General features: G+C 38.1%; 1 protein-coding gene across 8 annotated transcripts in view; it reads left to right on the top strand.

The window, feature by feature from the left end:
* The window catches only part of DPYSL5 (dihydropyrimidinase like 5), a 132133-nt gene that overhangs the window by 50611 nt on the left and 56292 nt on the right, over window positions 1-25230 (top strand). For all 8 annotated transcript variants that reach the window (XR_002323941.2, XM_020983897.2, XM_020983894.2 and 5 more), the window contains one exon: window positions 3148-3412. Coding sequence is in view for 7 of the 8 variants with exons in the window: in XM_020983897.2 (XP_020839556.1) it covers window positions 3152-3412 (261 nt within the window). In the remaining variant the exon portion in view is untranslated. The remainder of the gene's footprint in view (window positions 1-3147; window positions 3413-25230) is intronic.

Here is a 25230-nt window from a genome sequence, read left to right as displayed (position 1 = left end):
AGACAGATCATAACCTACGTTTAACTTAGTAGTTAAGTCTGCGTTGCCTGAGTCTCAGCAAGGTTACATGACTTGCCCAGGGTCACAGAGCTAGCAAATGTCACATGTAGGAATTGAACTCAAGCCTCCTTCACTCCAGGTCTACAACTCTATCCACTGTCACACTGCCTCTCAGAATAATTCACATTGGAGTTAGAAGTCCCTGGGTTCAAATCCTACCTCTAACATTTACTAGATATATGATCATGGACAAGTCTCAGTCAGCACCCTAAGACTCATCTACTAAATTACTGAAGGGCTGTGATCCTCATTGGATGAGTAAATTTGCAACACGGAATGCTCCATATGGATGCATTTGCAGTTATTCCACTACAGCCTCTGTTCTGAATGTGGGTCATAGCCATCCACCAAGAGGGAAATAATTTTGTAAACTGTATCAGTGGTGACTAGAACTTATCCCCCACAACACACTTTGGGCCAGAGTCAAGTTCAAGGTTCTATCTGTCCTACAGCCCAAGATCCCCACTCTTGCCTTAAATGTTTAAATTGCCATGTGGTGAAACAGTTGTCATCTCTAAAGTGCCTTCTGCAGGAACCTCTCAAGTAAAGCATTTTAATATTATAATTATATGATACAGCTACTAAGATTCATTGTGATAAACACATAGGGCAAGTATCTCATTTGTCTTTGGACAACACACTGTCCAAGCTTGCTTTCTACTTAGTTGCTCTATGAGGAGAACTTTATTTTCCTATTGAGGGTGATACCTCAACTCTTTAAATGGTGATTGTTATTCAATTGACTACATGTTCTGCTCACCCATAGGGTTCTTGAGGAATCTGTTGTGGGCTAAGGGTTAAGAAAAAAAGCAATGAGGAAAAGACAGAGTCAACTATGCTGGGGAATTTTCTTAGATCTTAGTTCTCCTGAATAGCATTTTCTTGAAAGGAAAATAATAACACTGAAGGAAAGATGATTGACAGGTCAAAATTCCCAAATACATATAGCAAAACAACATTCTGACTAAAGGCTGAGGTTTAGGTTATGTTATCATTGATTTCTAACCTGTATAGGAACCTTATGAGATGGTTGTAGTAGATAGAGGGACAACTTAGGAGTCACAAAAGACCCTGGTTCAAGTCCTAAATCTCATTCATTGTTGGCTGTGTGTCTCTGAGCAAGGCACATAAGCTCCTGGTGTCTTTAGACAAGTCCCTAAGCCTAAATTGCAGAGCAGTTAACTAGTGGTATGCTCTGGTTAGGATTTCCCCACTTAAAGCTCACCACACTGATGAAATCCCACTAGAGGACAAAAAAAAAAAAGAAACATATCAAAACATGCTTTAAATCTAACTACAAGAGAAATGAAGATTAAAGCAATGATAACTTTTAATCTCATCCTTCAAATTGGAAAGATGTCATATGATAGGAATAATCCATTTTGAGAGAGACTAGGAAAATAGGCATACTGTTAGTGGAACTATGAATTGTTCTAACCATTCTGGAAAACGGTTTGCAAAAAAAAAAAAAAAGTAAATTGTTCCTGCTTTTGACCCAGGAATCACATTTCCAAATCAAAGATGTCAAAGACAAAAAGAAAAATTCCATATATGTATACCAATATTCATAGCAATAATTTTTGCAATAGCAAAGAACTAGAAACAAAACGGGGAGAAAAGCTATGCAAATTATGATATACAAATGCTATGAAATAGTAGCATACTTGTTTAAAAATAAGGAATATAAGAAATTCAGAGACAAATGTGAAGGCATAGGGAATGGTGCAGAACCAAGAAAACAATAAAAACAATGACTACAGAAATATGGAAAGAACAATAAAATGCAGCCATATACCATGGAATTATAAGATTCTATCTTGGCCCTAGAAAAGCCAAGGAAATGCCCTCTTTTGTTGGAAAGGTAAAGGGCTATGTGAATAGCATATGCAAATACAACCAGACACCCTGGCTTTTTGTATTGTTGGTTTTACTTCACTGATTTTTTGTGTTATACACTCTATGTAACTCACCTTCCAAGACTCACCATATATGAAAGGAGGGGTATAACTGAAGATGAGTAGAGATAAAATGTTATTGCTATTGTTCAGTTGTGTCCAACTCTTCATGACCCTTTGGCAAAGGTACTGGAGTGGTTTTGCTATTTCCTTCTCCAGCTCATTTTACAGATGAGGAAATTGAGGCAAACAGGGTTGAGTGACTTGCCCAGGATCACACAGATAGTAAGTATATGGATTTGAACTCAATTTTTTCTAACTCCAGGTGTGGTGCTCTATTCACTGAGCCATCTAATTTCACTGATCTAGGGAGCCTCTAGATGAGAAAATCTTTCTATCAGTGCAGGTTAGCTCCTCATCTGCAGCTGTTGTCTTAGAGAGTTACACATAGTCACACGACCAGTATATGTTAAAGGCCATCCTTGAGCTCATGGTCTTTGTGCCTCTGAAGTATATTACTTCGTAGTTTCCCCTCATCTTGACTTACAAAATGGTTTGTGTTAAAACAAAAGACAGACATCAATTAAGTCTTTAAAAAGGAAATAGCTAAGGAAAGACTGCACAGTGGGAAGCAATTTGTGATGAGATGGCTTTGTTACTAGTGGGGCAGAAAAATGGATCTGAGGAAGGGGAATGATTGCAAAGTGACCTGTAAGATTGACATGAATGGAAGTGAAGGGGGAGTTGCAGTTTATTTCAGGATCATAAGCTTACCAAATCATGACCTAACTCCTGAGTGGAATGGAGAATTCACTTAGTATCTTCAGGCTCCTCACAGTAGGCATACACCAGCATCAACTCAGGGCCTCCAAAGCTTCTAATAATGAGACTGGACCTTTCTGGGAACCCCAACCAGTCGATTTTGACTAGAAACCAAAGTGATCAGTTGAAATGTAATGAGTCTGACAGCTGTTAGACTTAATGCATATGGCCCTCTTATAGCACAACATACTTTTATATGGTTATGTCATGATTCCCAAGATAGCAAGTCTTGCTCCGTTTTCATAGTTTTCTAGATTGAGAGACTTATCCACCCAGGCCTTAGAAATAGCATTTTGTCCATGATGGGGAAATGGAGTGATCTGATTGAACCTGAGAAAGAGCTTTAACATGTGATGTGTTCTCTCCTTAGGAAGATGCTTGCCAATTCAGCCAGTGTGAGGATTCTCATCAAGGGGGGTAAAGTAGTAAATGACGACTGCACCCATGAAGCTGACGTTTATATTGAAAATGGCATCATTCAGCAAGTGGGAAGAGAACTCATGATCCCAGGAGGAGCCAAGGTGATCGATGCAACAGGAAAGTTGGTGATTCCTGGGGGCATAGATACCAGCACTCATTTCCATCAGACCTTCATGAATGCCACATGTGTGGATGATTTTTACCATGGAACAAAGGTAATGTTGGCATTGTTTGTGGTTGACTCTTTTAGATCATTCTGCTCATGGAGAAAGTAGCGTATTAGGACCAACGAGTGATTTCCCAGTGTTATTAGTAAATCTGGAAGGGCACTTGGAATTTGAGCACCTCATTGACTGTACCCCAGAGGAGGGGAGAATAGGAATATCTATTTTGAGGAATTTACCTCTCAGCGTAACCTTGAAGTAATTTCAGTCAGTATCTTTTTTTAGCCTTGGAAGAAGTTGTAGAAAGGGAGCAATGTAAACTAGCCTTGAAGCTTGAGTGCTTGGCTGTGTTCCCAAACTGATTTTCATATAGAAAGATGATACAAGCTGAAAGGGTTGGGTTGGGGAGGGGGAAGGTTTCTTTGCTTTTTAAGGTATAGACTAATACATTTTTTGTATTCATGGGAGGTTACATTTTAATTCTCCTTTTCAGTGAAATATCCACACCTCTTTTGGAGACTAGAAATTGAAATTTTGATCAGTTGTTTCTCATTGTCATTCATCGCTGTCCTTTTTTTTAAAAAAACAACATGTCTTGCATAATGCTGTTAAGTTCTGTTTTTATTCAGATGGATTACGGTTCTGACAACATTTTAACATTTGCTGAACTGGATCTGAGTTGTTGTCAAGTCATAAGTAATTAATTCCTGAATAAAGATTCATCCTCACACATAATATGTGGGGGTGTACGTGTACTTTTTTTTAATTTTTGGACTGGACATGTGATTTCATTGGTGTAGAGAACTAATATCATGGTCATCAGGAAAAATTAATCCTGAGGCCAGATCTGTATCACCTGCTCCATATCCCCTCTTAACTTTCCCTCAGATAGAAAGATGCGAGACAGACAGGCAGATAGACGGATGGATACAAACAGAGAGAGACAGATAGATAGATAGATAGATAGATAGATAGATAGATAGATAGATAGATAGAGATCATAACCTGATCTTTGATATTAATCCTAACCCCCTAGAAGGACAATACCAACAGAACCACTCAAGAAGGTGGGTGTACTTTGACTACAAGTCAAGATTTTAACCAACAAATACTTAAGAATGCTAAGTGCTTTAACAGCTTGGCACTTCAATGGGCCTATGATTTCATTGGTGTGGGAGCTCCCTCTCCTGCCCCAGACTGGAACCCATTCTTTATTCTGTGTAATTCTTATTCGTGTCCTTGCAGAAAATCAAACAAAATATTGAAAAAATGTTGAGAAGAGTGATGCTGAAAAGATGGGCTTTTAGTATTAGGTGATATCAGTGTAATACTCAGGGCATGCCCCTATCATCCTTTTGTCTTGCTGAATAATGAGGATGAAAGTGATGTTCATAGAGCATTTTAAGATTTGTAGAACAGGGGGCAGCGAGGTGGCGCAGTGGATAGAGCACCGGCCCTGAAGTCAGAAGGACCTGAGTTCAAATCCGGCCTCAGACCAAACACTTAACACTAACTGTATGACCCTGGGCAAGTCACTTAACCCCAATTTCCCTAAAAAAAAATTGTAAAATACTATATGTAAATATATGTGTATATATATTTACATATATGTTCATATTCTCATTTGACCCACAACTGGTCTACTTCCTTTTCCAGTCGTTGGTATCTTTTATGCCACATCTTGCATATAAGCCATCACTGGTAATATGCTTTAATCTACTTACATTCATGATATGCTTCTCCATGACACTTTTGGTAACCCACAATTTAGATTCTCTGAGATCATGATGTTCAGTAATTTGCATCTCTATAGCATCCTTAGGAGAAGAGTGATGTTGAAAAGATGGGCTTTTGTGTCAGGAAACAACTTGGGATTGAATGAATGAATGAAAAAGTATTCACTAAGTGCTTACTATGTGCAAAGCACTGTGTTAAGCCCTGGAAATACAAATAGAAAAATAAGATAGTCTCTGCTCTCTCAAAGGATCGCTGAAAATGCTTGCAGTTTCCCAAATGCAATTCAATCTGTCCTCCTCCTTCTATTCAATTCTTGGCCCAGCTCATTGTCCATGTATGCATGCATATTATATATACATATACACAGACACCTATGTACATTTGTACATACATTGTTACTTTGTGGACATTAAATTTGGTCTAGAGCTTGATGCCAAAATAATATCACAATGTCTGCCAGTTTCTCAAAAAATATGCTGGCCTTTTAAATTTTCATTTTCCATTTTTTCATTAACCAGCACATCACTGGACATTCACTACCCTGATAGTTAAGATCCCATGGAAAATGTTCAACTTCGTATTGCCATTGAACGTCTTTGACTTTGTATAAGGCTTCCATACACACGTTGATTGAAATATAACCTTAATTGTATTGGGCTTCTCACTCCGTGGAGGGCAGCTACTACCCATACAAAGTCTTTTTTTTTATCTTTTATTTTTTTCCAATCACATGTAAAAACAAATTTGACATTTTAAAAAATTTTGAGTTTCAATTTTTCTCCCACTCTCCCTTACCTTCACTCCTCATTGAGAAGGCAAGCAATTTGATATAGATTATACATGTGCAGTCATGCAAAACATATTTCTATATCAGTCATTTCGGGAAAGAAAACACGGATTCCCCACCACCACCACCAAAGAAAACACCAAGAAAAATAATGTTTAAAAAGTATGCTTTGATATGCACCCACACTCCATCAGTTCTTTCTCTGGAGGTAGATAGCATTTTTCATCATGAGTCCTTACAAATTTTTAAGTCATTTTATTGCTGGGAATAGCTAAGTTATTCACAGTTGATCATCATATAGTATTATTGTTACTGTGTACAATGTTCTCCTACTACTGCTCATTTCACTTTGCCATCAGTTCACATAAATCTTCCAAGGTTTTTCTGAAAGCATCCTGCTCATCATTCCTTATTGCACAATAGCAATCCATCACGATCATATACAATTTGTTCAATCATTCCCCAATTGATGGACATGCCCTCAACATTCAATTCTTTGCCCCTGTAAATATAAATATAAATAAATTTGCTGCTATAAATATTTTTGTCCTCTTTAAAAAAATCTCCTTGGGATGCAGACATAACAGTGATATTGCTGGATCAAAGGATATACATAGTTTTATAATCCTTTGGGCATAGTTCCAAATTGTTCTTCAGAGTGGTTGAATCAGTTCACAATTCTACCAACAGTGCTTTAGTGCCTCAAATTTTCCCACATCCTCCAACGTTTGTCATTTTCCTTTTTTGTCACATTAGATAGGTGTGAGGTGATACCTCAGAGTTGTTTTAATTTGCATTTTACTAATCAAAAGTGATTTAGAGCATTTAAAAAATATAAGTATAGAAAGTATAGATTTGATTTCTTCATCTGAAAACTGCCTGCTCCTATCCTTTGACTACTTATCAATTGGGGAATGATTTATATTCTTATAAATTTGATTCAGTTCTCTACATATTTGAGAAATGAGGCGTTTATCAGAGAAACTTGATGTAAAAAAATTTTACCCAGTTTTCTGATTTCCTCCTAATCTTGGATGCATTGGTTTTGTTTGTGCAAAAACTTTTTAAATTTAATGTAATGATAATTATCTATTTTATATCCCATAATGCTCTCTATCTCTTGTTTGGTAATAAATTCTTCCCTTTTCCATAGATCTGATAGGTAAACTACTCCATGGTCCTCTAATTTGCTTATGTTGTCATCTTTTATGTCTAAATCATGTACCCATCTTGACTTTATCTTAGTGTAGGATATGAGGTGTTAGTCTATACTTAGTTTCTTCCAAACTGCTTTTCAGTTTTCCCAGCAGTTCTTGCTCCAAAAGCTTGGATCTTTGAGTTTATCAAACACTAGATTACTGCTGTGTATTGGTGTGCCTAATCTTTTCCACTGATCTACCACTGTCTTTCCTAGCCAGTACCAGATTGTTTTGATGATTACCACTATATAATACCATTTGAGATCTGGTTTGGCTAGCCTATCTTCCTTCACATTTTTTTTCATTAATTCCTTTGATATTCTTGACCTTTTGTTCTTCCAGATGAATTTTGTTATTATTTTTCCTAGCTCTATGAAGTAATTCTTTGGTAGTTTGGTATGGCACTGAATAAATAGATTAATTTAGGTAGAATCATATTTTTATTATATTGGCTCAGCCTACCCACAAGCAATTAATATTTTTCCAGTTGTTTAGATCTGACTTTATTTGTGTGAAAAGTGTTTTGTAATTGTATTCATATGGTGCCTGGGTTTGTTTTAGTAGGTAGACTCCCAAGTATTTTGTATTCATACAAAGTCATTTATGCACATTTGTACTCAAGATCATAGTATTCAGGGCAAAGCTGACTATTTCCTTGACTTTTGATATTTGGAGCTTAATATTGTAAGTAAGTAATATTAGCAGGGATATTAGAACATATGAGCAAACCTTCACCAACCTACCAGTTTCCAAAATGTTCAGAAACATATTCTGCCCAGGGGAATGAAATAAATTAGACTGTATGTAAGCAAGCTAATAGCCAGGATGAATAGCATTTATTTGTTGAACCCCAAACCAAACCTAAATATTACATTTTTATTGATTCAAAAACCGAACCAGTTTATATAAAGATTTTTCCCATTTGACCATTTCCCCTCTTGTTCTACCATTATTGATTTGTTTACACAAAAAGCTTTCATATTTTATGTAGTTGAATTGTCTGTTTTCTCTTTTATGATCACCTCTATTCCTTGTTTGTTAAGAATTCTCCACCTAGTCATAGTTGTGAAAAGCCAATCAGTCAATAAACATTTATTAAGTGCCTACTATGTTCAGAGGCATCTAGGAGGTGGATCTGGAATCAGGAAGACCTGAGTTCAAATCCAGCCTGAGACACTTACTAGCTGTGTGACCTGGGCAAGTCTCTTTGCCTCAGTTTTCTCAACTGTAAAAAATGGGGCACTCTGGAGAAGGCAATGGCAAATGACTTCAGTATCTTTACCAAGAAAACCCCCCAAAAAATGGAGTCATGAAGAGTCAGACACAACTAATATGACTTAACAACAAAGAAAGGCAAAAAAAAAAACCCAAAACAAAAACCAGTCTCTGCTCTCAAGAAACTCACAGTCTGTTAGGGAAGACAATGTGCAAACAACTATCCATAGTACAAACAAACTATATACTGAATAGATTGGAAATAACCAACAGAGGGAAGGCAGGGGGATTGGGAGGGCATCTTCTAGAAAGTGGGATTTCATCTGAGACTTGATGGAAGCCACGAGACACAGATGAACAGAGAAAGCATTCCAAGAACGAAAAATGCCCAGAGTTGGGAGGTTGAACGCCTTGTTTGAAAAATTGCAGGGAGACCAGTGTCATTGAATTGCAGAGTATATGGGGAGGGCAAGGGGTGTAGGGTATAAGAACACTTGGAAACATTGGAAAGGCTAGGAGTTGGGGAAGGGAAGTTATGAAGCAATCGGAGCACCAAACAAGGAGATTTTATAGTTGATCTCGCAGGTGATACCTTTTATTTGAAGGTGGTTGTTCTTGTTTTAATGAATTGACCTTTTTATTTAGGTCTCATGTATACTTGGATATGTGGTATATAGTGCAAGAAGCTAATCTAAACCTATTCTCTGACATAATGATTTCCAGTTTTCTAGCAGTTTTTGTTGGGTAGGAAGGTCTTCCAGTAGATCATTATTAAACCAAAGTATTGTTTTAAATAGGCTGGCAAGTGTCACTTTGAACTAGAACAAATCCTATATATTTTTAAAAACCACTTCACCAGAACAAAATCAGGAAAGCCAGACATTCTTTGAACTAAAATGATAGGTCATTCCATGTTGTCTTTGTCGTTCAGTTGTTTTTTCAGTTGTGCCTGACTCCTCATGACCCCATTTGGGGTTTTCCTGGCAAAGATACTGAAGTGGTTTGCCATTTCCTTCTCCAGCTCATTTGACAGATGACAAAACTGAGGCAAAAAGGATTAAGTGACTTGCCCAGAGTCACACAACTAGTAAGTGTCTGAAGCCAAATTTGGACTCAGGAAGATGAGTCTTCCCGACTCCAGGCCTGGCACTCTGTCCATTGAGCCACTTAGCTGCCCCATTTCATTCAATAGGAGTCCTTTATTACATCTTCAGATACAGCTGTATGAAGTTGGAAAACAAACAAACATGAATGCTTTTTTCCTTTTATTCCTGACATCTTACCATCAACTCCATCACGAATCCAAAATATCAAGTCTCAGAACTTCAGTAAAAATTTCAGAATAGTAAACTTTGTTTGGTAGCTTCCAGTCAAATCCTGCTATTAGTATTAAATACATTTGGGGTGGAGGTGGGGGGGAACAGAGTAACTACAGGAATCTTGCTGCTATTTCTGCACTCATTGGTCTCTGTGTGATCATCTCTGTTGCACCACATATGTGTCTTATACCGCAATTCAGAGAATGCAGAATTAATAATGCTTTTAAAAGTAAAATAAATTGGCATTGATATCTTTTGGCTTTTTATCATCTATATTTCCCATATCTTGGTATTCCTTTCTGAACATGTGAAACATTTACTGAAGGCAGAGATTGACGTTATGGATATTATGGGCCATTGGGGTTATCATAAAAATGAATTTGTTTCTTCAGTGCTTTCAGTCTTTAACTTGCAATTGTATGGATTTGCAAGATTTGTTTGTGTACTAAGGAGGAATGGTCCTAAATAGGTGAATTTATGATCTGAAATGTTAGTGTGGTATATTGGAAAGAGCACTGAATAAACAAACCTGAGCTCTTTCTGCCACCAACTAAGTGACTGTGGACAAGTCACTTGACTATTCTCTAGGCCTCGGTTTCTTTTTCTGTAAAATGAAAGGTTATACTAGATATACTAACTCTGAAGTTCCACCCTCTTCTTTCCTGAAGGTTTCTTTAATCACTACCCTTAGATATGATCACTGCCCCCTTTTAATCTTCATAGTAATTTGGACTTCTCTTATAGCAGTGTTATGTGTCCTCATAGGAGATAATTCTCTCCTATTAGACTGTAAGTTCCTTGAAGGCAAGAATCATATCTTATTTGACTTTGAATCCTTTATACTACTTTGTGTAAAGTAGGCACTCAAATATTTGTTAAATAAGTAAACAAATAAAATTCCATGGTTCTATCATAGAACTTTAGATAATACAGAATCCTTCTGGCATCCTAGCTTTCTGTGTATTAAAGAGATAGTGCGCTATAACGATGAGACCACTGGACCTGGAACCAAGAGAGATCTGGGTTCTGATCCTGACTCAGACACTGTGTAATCATTGTATAATCCTGGGCAAGTCACAACCTCTGTGAGCCTCAGTTTCCTCATTTATAAAATGGGAATAATAAATGCTTGCAATTCATCAAGTTGTCATAAAGAAAGTGCTTTGCACACCTTATAGAATTATAGAAATGTGAGTGATTTATTGTCTTTGATGGTTGTTGACCTTGTATCAGAGAGTGGCAGACCAGCTCCCCCATAACTCATTGAATTTATTATTTCTCATTATTTTGATTATTTTTAGGCTGCTGAAGGTGGCCCTGGAGAGAGTGAATAGATCACTGTATCCTTTATTCCTGGACTACATTCATTGCAGGCTTTCCCCGAAATGATGATGCCAAGTACTTGCTGAATGAAATATTTACAGGGCCTTTGGCAACCCGATATTTCTACTAGTGACCCATTTTGTACCTCTCCCAAAGTTAAGGTATCGGCTCATTTTTAAGCATCTGTTTGGAATAGAATGATAATCCCAAGGAAAGCTCACTTGGGTGATTAGCTGAGAAAGAGAGATTGAGTTCCATTATGGCTTGGGTTTTTTTTGGTTTTGTTTTTTGTCTTTGACAGAAGGATCAGTGGAGTTTTGAACCCTATAGTCCCTAAATTGTTTTTTATTTACCCAACTGGCGTCAGCTACCAAAACTGCAAGAAAACTAGCTGAAAGCCCCGCTTCTCAGAATCTGCCTGGCTCTTTAACTCTGTCTTCTCTTCTGAAATTTCTCTTGAACATGTTTCCTTTCACAGGGTATTCACTATCCCTTACTTCATCACGTCCTAGTCTGGGAGCCACCTGAAGGCAGCTAAGTGGCTCAGTGGTTAGAGCTCTGAGTCTGTTATCAGAAAGATCCAAGGTCAAATCCAACCTTGGACATTTACTAGATATGTAACCCTGGGCAAGGTATGTAACCTGTCTGCCTCAGTTTCCTCACTGGTAAAATAGGGTTAATAAGAGCACCCTCCCAGGGTGGTTGTGAGGAACAAATGAGATATTTGTAAAGCATTTATAAATCTTTAAAATACCATATAAATTTTAGCTATTATTATTTTCCTTTAAAATTATGTATATATGCACATACAAACATATATGTGTGTGTATATATACACATATACAAACAAATGTATATGTGCGTGTACAACTCATTATTAGAAGAGTTGAGATAAATAGAAAATAATAAATTTTATCATTCTTCTTACCCACTGTAACATAAAAAGGTACTGTAGGCAGCAGGCAGCAGTATGGTATATTAAGGGGGTTGGAATACATGTCCTTGAAAGTCCCTTCCAGCTCCAAATCTTTGATTGAATAATTGTGTAATTGTGGGGAGACTCCTGGTCTTAGAGGCAGCAGATCAGGTTATAGCCCCTTATTAGCTGTGACTTCAGGCTGGTCCTTTAGATTATCTGAACATCAGTTTTCTCATCTTGAGGATAATAACCCTCTTAACTCACAGGGAAGTGAGGAAAGCACTTGAATCAATCAGTCACTTAATCAACAAGCATTTATTAAGCACTTACTATGTACCAGGCACTGTGATCATTATTTCACTATAAAAATGTGAGCTGCTACTCCTCAGTGGCCACAGATTGCTTCCTTTATAACAACAACAACTTTACTTAGCTTAACAGGCAAATATCCAGTTCTGCATTTAAAAAATTTAAATAAATTTAATTTATTTATTGTTTTAATATATTATTGTCATTCTATATCCATTAATTTATTTAATAAATATATTTTAATAAATAATGTATTTGTTAATAATAAATGAATAATATATTTGATAAATATATTGTTGTTATTATATATATTTATTAATTTATTTAATGAATTTAAATAAATACATTTTTTAAAAAGATCAATTGTTCAACAACTTACCTGACCTTGGACAAGTTATTTAACCTGTCTGGGCTTCAGTTTATTTCCTTATCTGAAAAAAGGGGAGATTGGCATAGATGACCTCTAAAATCCCATCCAGCTCTAGATCTGTAATGTTTTAGTCCTTTTTTGTATCAGTTCTGCATAATATCCTCATTAGGAACTTCCCTTATCCTTCGAACAGACTGTTGCCACCATTTCCTAGGCCAGTTGGTCAGTCATTGAATATTTATTAAGCACTTACTATGTGCCAGGCACTACGTTAATCACTGGGAGTACGAAAAGAGGCAAAAGAGAGTCCCTGCCCTCAAGGAGCTTACAGTCTCATGGGGGGGACAACAAACCAACAAATATGTGCAGACAAGCTCTATACAGGATAAATAGGAAATAAAGAAGAGAGAGAGAGAGAACGCATGTAAATTAAGAGAAGTTACAGAAAGTTTCCTGTAGAAGAGAGGCTTCCCAAAGACAATTTGCTCTTTTAAAATTCCTTTTCTTTATTTCATTGCTTCCTGCCTTCCTTTTCTTGGCATTCGAAATTCCTGAAGTTTATGATGCCTTGCCAAGGTTTCCCTCTGTCTTTTAAATTCCCAGCTAACTTCCTCTCTTCTGAGACAGAGGCATGAGGGGCCCTGCTTATCAGCCTTTGTTTCCCATTTGGCTTTTTCTTCCCTCCCATAAATAACTCTTCTCCTCCTTTAAGTCACAGGGCCCCACACGAGGGCTTGTTAAAGCCCTTTCAGTCAACCCACAACTTTTCAGTTGAATGGGCACAAGTAACTTTATGTGATAACAGCTGCACATCCCTGAGAGACCAGCAGCAAGGGTGAAAGAGAGGCTGAGTAATGGAGATAGTTTGATAACCAAAAGAATTCTTGGATGAATGAGCCCGGCCTCTCCAGATCAGGATCCCTAGTTTATAACCACGATATTTATTCAGAATCGTATTATTCATTACTTCTTGCCCAATACAGTTCACCTTTAGCATTGTACAAATCACACCACTATATCACAATCTGTGACTCAATTATAATATTTAGTGGATGCTTTATCTGTGTATTAAACTTTATTGGGAGCTTTTTTTTCATTTGCTAAGGACAGAACCAGAGGAAATGGGCTTCATCTGCCTCTGTTAATGAAGGGTTTAGATTAGTTTTGCATGGATTGATTCAGAGCTGGATGGGACCTTAGAGGCCTTTAAGTCCAACCCCCCCCCTTCATTTTACAGATAACAAGACAGAGCCTAGAACAGTGAAGTGATTTACTGAGGTGTCACACAGGTAGTAAAAGGCAGAGCCAGAATTTGAACCCAAATCCTCTGACTCCAGACCTAGCACTCTTCCTAATATTCCATGCTGCCCCGAGGAAGGCACCTGGAAGAGCTTCTTGAAAGTGAGACATGATAGGCAGGGAGGCTGTAGAACTGAGACCTGTAGAGGTGGTGGAAGGCAAAGACTTCAGTGGATCTGTGCCTAAAACCTAATGGTTTTTCTTTAGTGAACACTAAAACAACATCTCTAATCGTCCTGATCTATGTCTGGCCACTGGACCCAGATGTCTCTGGAGGAGAAAGTGAGGCTGGTGACTTTGTACAGTCCTGCCTCACTTATATCCAATTCACTTGCATGTCATGGCATCACCTCCCTGATGTCAAGGTCCTCTTTGAAAACAAAGGAAAACAATAGCAACAAAACAATAAGGAACAAGGAATAAATACCTGTGATTTCATTAGTATAGTGGACTCCTTTTAACCAATGCAGGTTGGCATCTTTTCTGCAACTTAAAGTCTTAGAAGGTTGTCTAGTGCACTGAGAGATTGTCACTTAAATCAGCCAAGTCAACAAGCATTTATTAAGCACTTGCTATGTGTCAGACATTGTTAAGGGACTTGCTTAGTGTCATAGAGCCAGTATGTACCAAAGACGGTTCTTCAACTTAGGTCTTCTTGGCTTCGAGACTGATTCTCTATCCAATATGCTATACTGCCTCTAAAATGCAGTAATACCTCATGTTGTATAGCATTTTAAGATTTACAAGGCATTTTCTTCTTTTAAAATTTCTTACATTTAATTTTAAATATTTTATTTTTCCCAATTATATGTAAAAACAATTTTAACATTATTTTTTAAAATTTTGAGTTTCAAATTCTCTCCCACCTTCCTCCCTCTCTCCCCCTCATTGAGAAGGCAAACAATTTGACACAAGTTATACATGTTACAGTCATGCAAAACATATTTCCATATTAGTCATGTTGTAAAAGAAAACAGACAAAAAACCCCAAGGAAAATTAAGAATGTAAAAAAAAGTATGCTTCAATATGTATTCAGACTCCATCAGTTCTTTCTCTGGAGGCAAATAGCATTTGTCATCATAGATCCTTTGGAATTATCTTAGAACTTTGTACTGCTGAGAATAGTCCGTCATCATACAATATTGTTGTTACTGTGTATGATGTTCTCCTGGTTCTGCTTACTTTACTTTGTGTCAGTTCATGTAAGCCTTTCCAGGTTTTTCTAAAAGTATGCTGCTCCTCATTTCTTAGAGCACAATCATCATAACTTGTTCACCTATTATCCAAGTGATGGGCATCCCTTCAAGTTCTAATTCTTTGCCACCACAAAAGAGCTGTATAAATATTTTTGGTACATATAGGTCCCTTTCCTTTTTTTAAAACTGTTTTTGGGATATGAACCTAGTAGTGGTATTGCTAGATCAAAGGGTATGTACTTTGCATCCTATAAAACCCAGAAGATTTTATAGCCCTTTGGATGTAGTTCCAAATTATTCTCGAGAATGGTTGAATCCGTTCACAACCCCATCAACAGTGCATCCGTTTCCCAATTTTCCCATATCTTCTCCAACATTTGTCATTTTCCTTTTCTGTTACATTAGCCAATCTGATAGGTACGAGGTAGTACCTCAGAGATGTTTTAATGTGCATTTCTCTAACAGTAATTTAGAGCATTTTTTTCATATGACTATAGATAACTTTGATTTCTTCATCTGAAAACTTACCTGTTCATATCCTTTGACCATTTATCATTTGGCGAATGACTTGTATTCTTATAAATTTGACTCCATTCTCTACATATTTGAGAAATGAAGACCTTACCAGAGACTACAGAGCACTTTCTTCATAGCAGCCCTTGTGAGGCTGGCAGCATAGACATTTGTATTCTCAATTTATATATGAGGAAGGGAGGCTCAGAGAAGTTATAGGACTTATCCAGATTTACACAACTAGTAAGTGTCAGAGGTAGAACTCAAGTGTCCTGGCTCAAGGCCCAATACTTTTTCAACTGTGTCACAATATCAGGGCTTATGCCACAAAAGTGACCCACGCTCACCCCCAAAACTAAAACAAAACAAAACATAAAGTCATGGGATTTAGAGCCAGAAAGAATCTTAGATTTCATCTAATCCAGTAGTATAAAGAACACAGTACTGGGAGTTAAGATCATAGATGTAGGGCTGCAAGGGACATTAGGGGCCATCAAGTCTAACCCCCTAATTTTACAGATAAGGAAATTGAGGCCCAGGGAGGTAAAGTGATTTGCCCAGTATCAAACAGGTAATAAAACTCAGAGGTAGGATTTGAATACAGGTCCTCCAGCTACAAAGCCAGAGTGCCCATTCCACCTATAAGATCCTGGGTTTTCTAGTGTAGACAATGCCACCGGGCTAGCTGTGTAATCCTGGGATTCAATTTCCTTATCCATAAAGCAATGAGTTTGTGCTAGATCATCCTAAAGGACTCTTCCAGCAATTGTTTTTTGTGATTCTATAGTATGAGAAAAGATCAGAATCAAATTATTCCATGGAGTTTAAGAAGCTCTATGGAGATCATGAGATATGTGGCTTTCTAGATGCATGATGTATATGAGCTAGTAGGAAACCACATAGCCTCCATATTGTTTTCTTCTAGAGATTGTACACCTTGGGCCTAGATTTCACTTTGAGGCTGCTTCTACTGAGACACACTTTAAACTGGTAATCAGCAAGAGGCATCATTGTACAGCATAGTCAATAGAGTGGTGAACTTGGAATCAGGAAGACCTGGATTCAAATTCTACCTAGGATACTATCTGTTTGATCCTGGGCAAATCACTTAACCTCTCTTGAGTTTTTTCTTCTGCCAAAAAAAGGGATAAAGTTTGTTGTACCTGCCTTATAGGGTTGTTGTGAGGATCAAATGAGATGACGTATGTTAAAATTGCAAGCTTGAGCATGACATATACATTATTATATGTTTTTTCAGACTTACCTACAGTTATCAGTGAAGTTTAATAGAAAGGGGTAGAGTAAGAAACAATCATTTATTAAGCACCTACTGTGTGCTAAGAGTTTTACAAATATTATCTCATTTGAAGAACACTGAGCTCAAGGTAAAAGACCCAGACTTGAGTCTTCTCTCTTACATTTATTAATTTTGTGACTTTGGGCAAGTCACTTCATCTCCTCAAGTCTCAGTTTCCTCATCTGTAAAGTAGGGACAGTAATATTTCTATTAGCTCATTAGGGCTTTTGAGAAAACTTTGCAGAAGCTAAATGCCATTATAAGTGGGATCTACTATCATTATATTTCTAATGATCCTCATTGCAATTGCTGCAAAAAACTATGGTTATCTATGCAGGTCCTAACTTCATAGAATAAAAGATGTTTGTGTAGAATTGCTCATCAGCCTGTAAAGCCATCTAGGTTTTAATTAGAACGTGCTGCTTTCAATTTTAGATGCAAATATAAACAAATATACCAACAAAACTCAAAAAATGTGTACATTGTCCTTCCTATCTGTAAGCGTTCTTCTTCACTCCTATTTGACTTACCCTATGCTTGGAGATTCCAATATTTATTTAGCTATCTACTCAAACTCCCTGGCTTCTCAGGTCATCAACATCCTCAGCCTTCATTCCACCTAAGTTGTCATCCACAGGGATGGTCATAGCTTAGACCTCATCATCATGCCTAACTGCTTTGTCCATAATCTTGATTTTGTGACCCAAAGGAGAGAAAGGAAAAGACCCTTGACTCCTTGGAGCTAAGTAACAGAGATGAAGCTCTTGCAGAGAGAAGCTAACACCTAGGAATGAAGAAACTGTCTATCCTCTAGGGAATAATGATATGCATCTGTAGACTCCATCAAGTGAGATCACATAGGAAGAAAAAATGAGTAATGGTGGTTGGTGGCTTCCTGCCATGGAATGCTGGGGCAGTTTTTTTTTAAAATTTATTTGTTTACTTATTTATTTTTAGTTTTCAACATTCACTTCCATAAGATTTTGAATTCTAAATTTTCTCCCTTTCCCTTCCTTCCCCCCTTTGTAAGATGGCATGCAATCTGATAACAGGCTATACATGCGCATTCATATTAAACATATGTTCACCTTAGTCATGTTGTAAACCAATGAGAGAAATCATGAGAAAGAAAAATAAAACAAAACAAAAAAAGAGAGCAAATAGTATGCTTTGATCTGCATTCAGACTCCATAGTTCTTTTTTCTGGATGTGGACAGCATTTTCTATCATGAGTCTTTTGGAGTTGTCTTAGATCCTTGCATTGCAGAGAAGAACTAAGTCTATCAAAGTTAGTCATTATATAATGTTGCTGTTACTGTGTACAATGTTCTCCTGGTTCTGCTCACTTCACTTAGCATCAGTTCATGTAAGTCTTTCCAGGTTTCTCTGAAGTCCACCTCCTCATCATTTCCTATGGAACAATAGTATTTCATTACTTTCATATACCACAACTTGTTCAGCCCTTTCCCAACTGATGAGCAGTCCATCAATTTTTAATTCTTTGCCACCACAAAAAGAGCTGCTATAAATATTTTTGTACATGTGGGTCTGAGGCAGTTTTTTAATAAATGTAGCAACCATAAAGAGTCTGCTTTCTTCCTAGGATTAGAACACTTATGCTGCATCAAATAGAGAATTTCCCAAGACTTATCAAACAAATGACTACTACCCATTTTTTTTATTCCTTCGGGCACAAATGATGTTGCCAGGAAGAATTTTTAAAAAAAACTTTTCTAAGAATTATGAAGTCTTAGATAAGAAACTGAAGACTTTAAGAGAACACCTGGAAATTTAATTGATGGTACCAATCAAAGGCAAAGATTTCACAAGAAAAAAAGATTTAAGAAATGAATAGCTGGTTAAGAAGATGGTGTCTAAAAACAGGATTTGGATATCTGGATTATAAATCAAAAGATAGAAATGACAAGCCCCAAACAGGGATGGAATTAACTTAATGAGGGCTGGCAAGCTTTTGTTTGCTTGGAATCTTGCAAATGTTTTCAAAAGAGTTTTAAACCAAAGAGAAAAAAGGGGAAGATGAAAATTACCTAAGTTTGCCCACCAGATACCATAGAAAGTAGTTACAGTGTAAGAAAGACAGTAACAATTTAAAAGAAATTCATGCAAGATTAAATCCAGGAAAGGAGCCACAGCCTGAGATATCTATACACAAATGTCTATTACCTCTGTCAGGAGATGGATAACTTGCATCACCATCAGTCCCCTGTAATCATACTTAGTCATTGCATTAATTAGAGTTCTTACATCTTTCAAAGTTATCTGTCTTTGTAGTGTTTTTATTGTATAAATTGTTCTCCTGGTTCTGCTCACTTCACTCTGCATCAGTTCAGACAAGTCTTTCCAAGTTTCTCTGAAGCCATCCCTTTTGTGATTTCCTGTTACATAATAGCATTCCATTACATTCGTATGCCATGACTTGGTTAGCCATTCCCCACATGATCAGCACCCTTTAAGTTTCAAGTTCTTGGCCATTTCTAAAAGTGCTACTATGAATATTTTTAAACATATGGGTCCTTTTCCTCTTCCTTTAATCTCCTTGGGGAATAGACCTAGTAGTGGTATTCCTGGGTTAAGTGACTTTCTGAGCATAATTCCAAAATGATTTCCTGAATGGCTGTACACTTTCACCAGTAGTGTTAATAATGTACTCATTTTTCTGAAGCCCCTCCAGCATTTGTTATTTTTCTTTTTTGTCATCTTTGCCACTCTAATAGGGGTGAGAATGAACCTCAGAGTTGATTTAATTTCTTCATACGGCTATTGATAGCTTACATTCTTCTTTTGAAACTGCCTGTTCACAGCCTTTTACCACATGTCAAATGGCTTTTATGGATTGAATCAATTCCTCATGTGTCTGGGAGATGTTACTAGTTTTTTCCATTACTCAGAATTCAACTTAAGAAAGCATATTATTTTTAACAAGGTTTTGCAAGAGAAATATACTTTTTGTCAGACAATGTAGCCTGAGTTTTATTTCGGAAAATGTTCAAGCCATCAGTATCAAAACAGTGACTCTGTAGTAATTAGAGTAGCCAGTAGGGTACTCAGCATGGGTACTCAGTATGCCATCATAGCATAAATTGATCATTCATCTCGTAATAGTGATAGCTCACATTTATAGAGCACTTTCTCTACATTATCTCATTTGACCTTCACAATTACCCTATGAGGTAATGATATCATTAGCCTAATTTTACAGATGAGAAAACTGGGACTCAGTAAGGTTGATTTCCTAGAATCATATAGCTTGTAAGCATCTGAGGCAGGATTTGAACGTCAGTCTTTCTGACTGTGAGTCTGTTGCACTACCCATTGTACCATACTGCTTCTCACATCTTAACACACTATTGTCCCAGATTCCTGATGATATTTCACCATCCTGCTCTGATTTGTTGGCTTTGTTCCTGTCTTTCTGCCTTCTCTCTGTCCTTGGCCAAGTTGTGCCCAAACATTGGCTTTGTTCTTCAGTTGTCTTCCTCGGCTTTATCCATGACCAGGATACCTACTAAGGACCTATGAATGAATGGCTTTGCTATAGTGCTGGTCTATCCCAGGTCGCTGTTCCTTCTTCCCTCCAGAATGGGCCAGATGGGATACCACACCCTATTCTAGTCATAAATTCCATCCCACATTTCAATGATACTAATAAGCCCATATTTATCTCCTTGTTTTAAAATGTCAGGTTCTATCTGATAGGTAGAAATCTGAATTTGTTTTCCTTTTTTCTTAGTCACTTTCTCCTGTAAATTTAATGACACCTCTTTCATTATATTTCTTCTACATTAAGCTTTTCCTCATCCCTTCAGCTGTTAGGGCCCTCCCCCCCCAATCACTTTGTATCTAGTATAGATACAGATACGTATGTGTATATATACATATATGTGAAATGTGTGTGTAAACATACACATACATATACCTACATGTGTGATATAGATTGTATATTTTTGTGTATATGTATGTATATGTGTGTATATATGTATACGTGTGTGTGTATATGTCTCTCTGATGGCAGAAGACCATTTCTACTTCTATCTTTATATCCCTTTTGCCTAATGTTGTACCTGGCACATGTAGGTGTTTCATAAATCCTTGTTGATTGACTGATAAAATCTCACACTTATTGTCTTACATGGTCTCCAGTTTAATAGCTTTATCTGGGCATTTTTCTCTCCCTTGCCATTTTCAGTTTAAAACTTTCTTGATTAGATCATCAAATCTCTTCCCAGTCATCATGAAAGAGGCATAGGGATAGGGACTGGACCCATGATCTCATTTGATATAGGAAACTCCTAGATGAGGAGAGTCTGTGTACCAACGCAGGTCAGCCCCTTTTCTACCATTTATAGTCCTGGAGGACACCTGCCCAGGGTCAACACAGATGATCATCTCAGAGATGGACTTGGAACCGAAGTCTTCCTTGCTTCAAAGCCTGTATCCACTCTGCCATGCTGTCTCTCCATAATAGGATACACAAAGATCATGCATCAGGCCTGGGAGTCGAGACATCTAGAATCCAGGTTCCTCCAACCACTGCTAGTGCCTTCCATCTAGGATTACCCCTCATTTACACTGTATATATCTTATATTTAAATAGGCTTCATGTGAGCTTCATCTCAATATAAGCTCCTTGAGGGCAGGGACTATGGTTTTTTTTTTAACTTTCTTTACTACCCCAGCACTTAGCACAGAGCCTGGTACGTAGAAAGTGCTTAACATCTGCTTGTTGATTGACTAACTGATTGATCGAGTCCAGACTAACTAGCTTTATGTCCTTGGACACATTATTTAATTTTCCTGAGCCCCATTTAACTCACCTGCAAAATAAGAGTTAGACTAAGTCTGTGCTATGTCTCCCCAGAAGAATGTAAGCTCCTTGAGGGCACAAATTATTTTGCATTTTGCCTTTGTGTCACCTGCACCTAGCAGTGTCTGGCACGTAGTAAGCTCATGATAAATGATGGATGAAAAAGAAAATATTTATTAAGTGATTTTATAATAAAGTGGTAGGGAGTTAGGGAAAGGGGGTGGGCAAAGAGCCATAGTTTGGGGAAATGGTGGCCAAGAAGTGACAGGGAGGGCTGGTTTGGGGCAAGGTAAAGTAAAAGCTTATCTTCTGAATCCAAAGTGGTTCCAGGAACAGAGTGCATGGTTATCAGGGAATAGGGATAAAATGTATGAGGATGACGGCCAGGATGCAGGCAGCATGGTTCAGAAACGTGGCCAGAAAGTCAGCCTAGGGTGGCTCCAGGGGCAGAGTCTAAGGTTCTCATGGGAAAGAAATGGAAGAGGATGAGAACAATGGTTAGAGTACAGGGACATGGTTTGGAGCTTGTGGCTGGAAAGTGGTGCAATTGATTTTGTGTGTGTGTGTGTGAGAGAGAGAGATGATCTCTGAGGTCATTTCTAGCTCTAAAAAATTTTATTACTGATTTAATTCCAATATCGAATAGGTGGTCAGGTTGGAGCTAGAGCCCAGTTTTTCTGTCTTGCTGATTCAGTGCCCTTTCTACAATACCACACTGTCAGGGAAAAGTTATGCCCCTTTTCTCTTCCATGCTCAGGCCCTGCCTATAAAGATGAGTAATGCAGGGGAGGCTGAAACACAATACAAGAAAGGAATTATGAAGGAGAAGTAGAGTAAAGAATTATGATCAGAGTAATGTTTAAGTGTAGTATAGGCTCTGCGCTTACTCTCCCAATCCCCCCTCAAACTGGGAAATTGAATCTCCAGAGAGAGGCTAGCTATTTCCCCCTCTGGGTTCCAGGAATTACCAGAAGGTTTGGGTATTATTTTCTAATTCTGTATCTCATGAACTCCTACCAATGTACTTCCCTCAATGATTATCAGTTAATATCAATTAGCCATCCAAACTTAATTAATTTTTAGAAATGGATATTTATTTAGGAGGTATGGTAAGAACAGTTGATATAAACCTCCAAACCAGGGGTACATTCTCCCATAAGTGAACCTAGAGGTAAATGTGTTCAAGATCTGAGCTTTTATGGCAAAGGGGATAACTCACAGCTCCTGGGGATAGCTCACACCTCCACAGAAAAATTTAAAGGTGGAGCAGGGTAAGTAGGAGTAGGGATAGCAGGCAGTGTTAATTAGATCTTTGTTTTCTTTATTCCACCTTGGAAAAAAAAAAACCAAACACATAGACTTTCCAGGGAAAAAGGCAAGCCTAATGAAAGAAAAAGGGTTTTGGATGAATAGTATGGAGGGGTGTGCTGGAGTCTGATCTGAGGGGGCTCTCAGCCAATTGTTAAATTTTCAGTGGAGAGACAGCTTGGTGGCACGCAGTGGATGGAGCACTGACCCTGGAGTCTGGAGGACCTGAGTTCAAATCCAGCCTCAGACACATAACGACTCAGTAGCTGTGTGACTCTGGGCAAGTCGCTTAGCCCCAATTGCCTCTAAAGAAAGAAAGAAAAGAAAGAAAGAGAAAAAATAATTTTTCAGTGTGAGTATTTACACCTCAGAAATCTATAATTTAGGGCTTGATTTATCATTTTGTTGATTGTCTAAACTTAAGAAAGTGTTAATAATGCAGGTTAAATTTTAAAATGTGTACATACACCTCCCCCAATAGCCTGATTGTTAAACATTTATCAGCAGGCCCCCTTATTGTTTTATAAACCTTGGTTGAGCTCAGCAGGAATTCAAAATGAAGTCATCACTAGACTAGACTGTGAGTTAATAATAACAACTGGAAGCACTTTAAAGCTTGTTAAGCGCTTTATATCCATTACCTCACTTGAGCCTCGGAACTCTCCTGGATAGCATGAGTCAGGAAAAGCTGGAATCAGCCTAAATGATTTTTTTTCTTGACCTCCTTTCTATGTTTGACAGTACTGACCACTCTTTCCTCTTGGATGCCCTCTCTTCCCTGGGTTTTCATGACATTGCCCTCTCCTGGTTATCCTCCTTCCTTCCCAAAAGAAAATCTCTTTGGTCTCCTTTGCGGATTCACCTTCCTTATTGCCCTGCCTCTCTGTGGGTGCACTGGGCCCTCATCATCTCTGCATTCTCTCACTTGGTTACCTCACTGGCTCCCATGGGGTTGGTTGTCATCGCTAGGCAGGTGACTCACAAATCTGCATACCTAGCCCTTGTGTCTTTTCTGCACGCCAGTTGCTTCCATTTAATGTGTGAATGCTCCAGTCCCATCCCAGCAGCTTGTGGATAAACCATCCTCTTTCTAGGAATATCAATTAGCTTGGGACTTTGTTAGAAATCCTCCTATAGGAACCTGTTTGGTTTTTGACTTTTCTTTCCTTCTTATGAAAGGGACTTGGCTAGGGGAGGCATCATGACGAAGGACCTTTCTGGGAGGCTTTATTTTTAAACAATTTCCACAGACCCATTTGTTTCTCAGACAGTCAGCCATTTTTTTCCCCGGCTGCATGGCTACCTTTGAGGATCATATCCTGTTTCCATAGTAACTGCATGTCAAAAGACGGCTTCTTCTATTCTCAGGCTTTGTGTTAAACACAATGAATCTAAATTGGATTCTCTGCAGCAGAGATAATCATTCTGGATTGGAGAAAGGGCCCAGAACTCTTTATCTCAAGATTTTACAAACCTCATCCAAATTCTCGCTCTTAGCTTTGTGATGAAAAGCTCACATTGTACCCAGCCCTCTGTTCCTGAGCTATGGATACTTGGGTGCCCTTCTGTCTTTGAACCTCTCTCCTAGCTTCGGATGGAAATCAGTGCTGAATAGCACAGGCCCCATGCAAGGCCCAGATGGAAGGGATGCTGAAAGTAAATGGGGCATAATAATTTTCTTTCTTTCTTTCTTTGGGGGGCAGGCAAATTCAATTGCCAAGGAAGTCTGATGACTTCAAACAAGATGTCATTTTTACAAACCAGCTGGTTCTGTGTATCTGAGAGAACACTGTTCTTCCATCTCTTAGGGGCTAAGAATACTACTTTCAGGATGTACAGGAAATGTTTTACATGGTCACAGAAATGTGCATAGCCTGGGAAATATTATTTATATTTATTTCAACATTTCTCCCAGGGAATGCTGTATGGGGATTCTAGAACTGAAAGGTAGAAGAGTCCCAGGCTGAGTGGATCCACCCCATTTTTTTTTTAGGATAGGCAGTGGGGTTAAGTGACTTGCCCAGGGTCACATAGCTAGTAAGTATTATGTGTCTGAGGCTGGATTTGAACTCAGGTCCTCCTGAATCCAAGGCCAGTACTCTATCCACTGTGCCACCTAGCTGCCCCAAAAGAATTTCTTGGTGTTTTTTTTTGGGGGGTGAGGCTTTTGGGGTTTAGTGACTTGCCCAGGGTCACACAGCTAGGAAGTGTTATGCATCTGAGGCTGGATTTGAACTCAGGTCCTCCTGAAT

Source organism: Phascolarctos cinereus, unplaced genomic scaffold (genome assembly GCF_003287225.1).
Source record: "Phascolarctos cinereus isolate Bilbo 61053 unplaced genomic scaffold, phaCin_HiC Scaffold_2;HRSCAF=192, whole genome shotgun sequence".
NCBI lineage: Eukaryota > Metazoa > Chordata > Mammalia > Diprotodontia > Phascolarctidae > Phascolarctos > Phascolarctos cinereus.
Note: the sequence above shows the minus strand (reverse complement) of the source record. Positions and strands in the feature narration are given on the sequence as shown.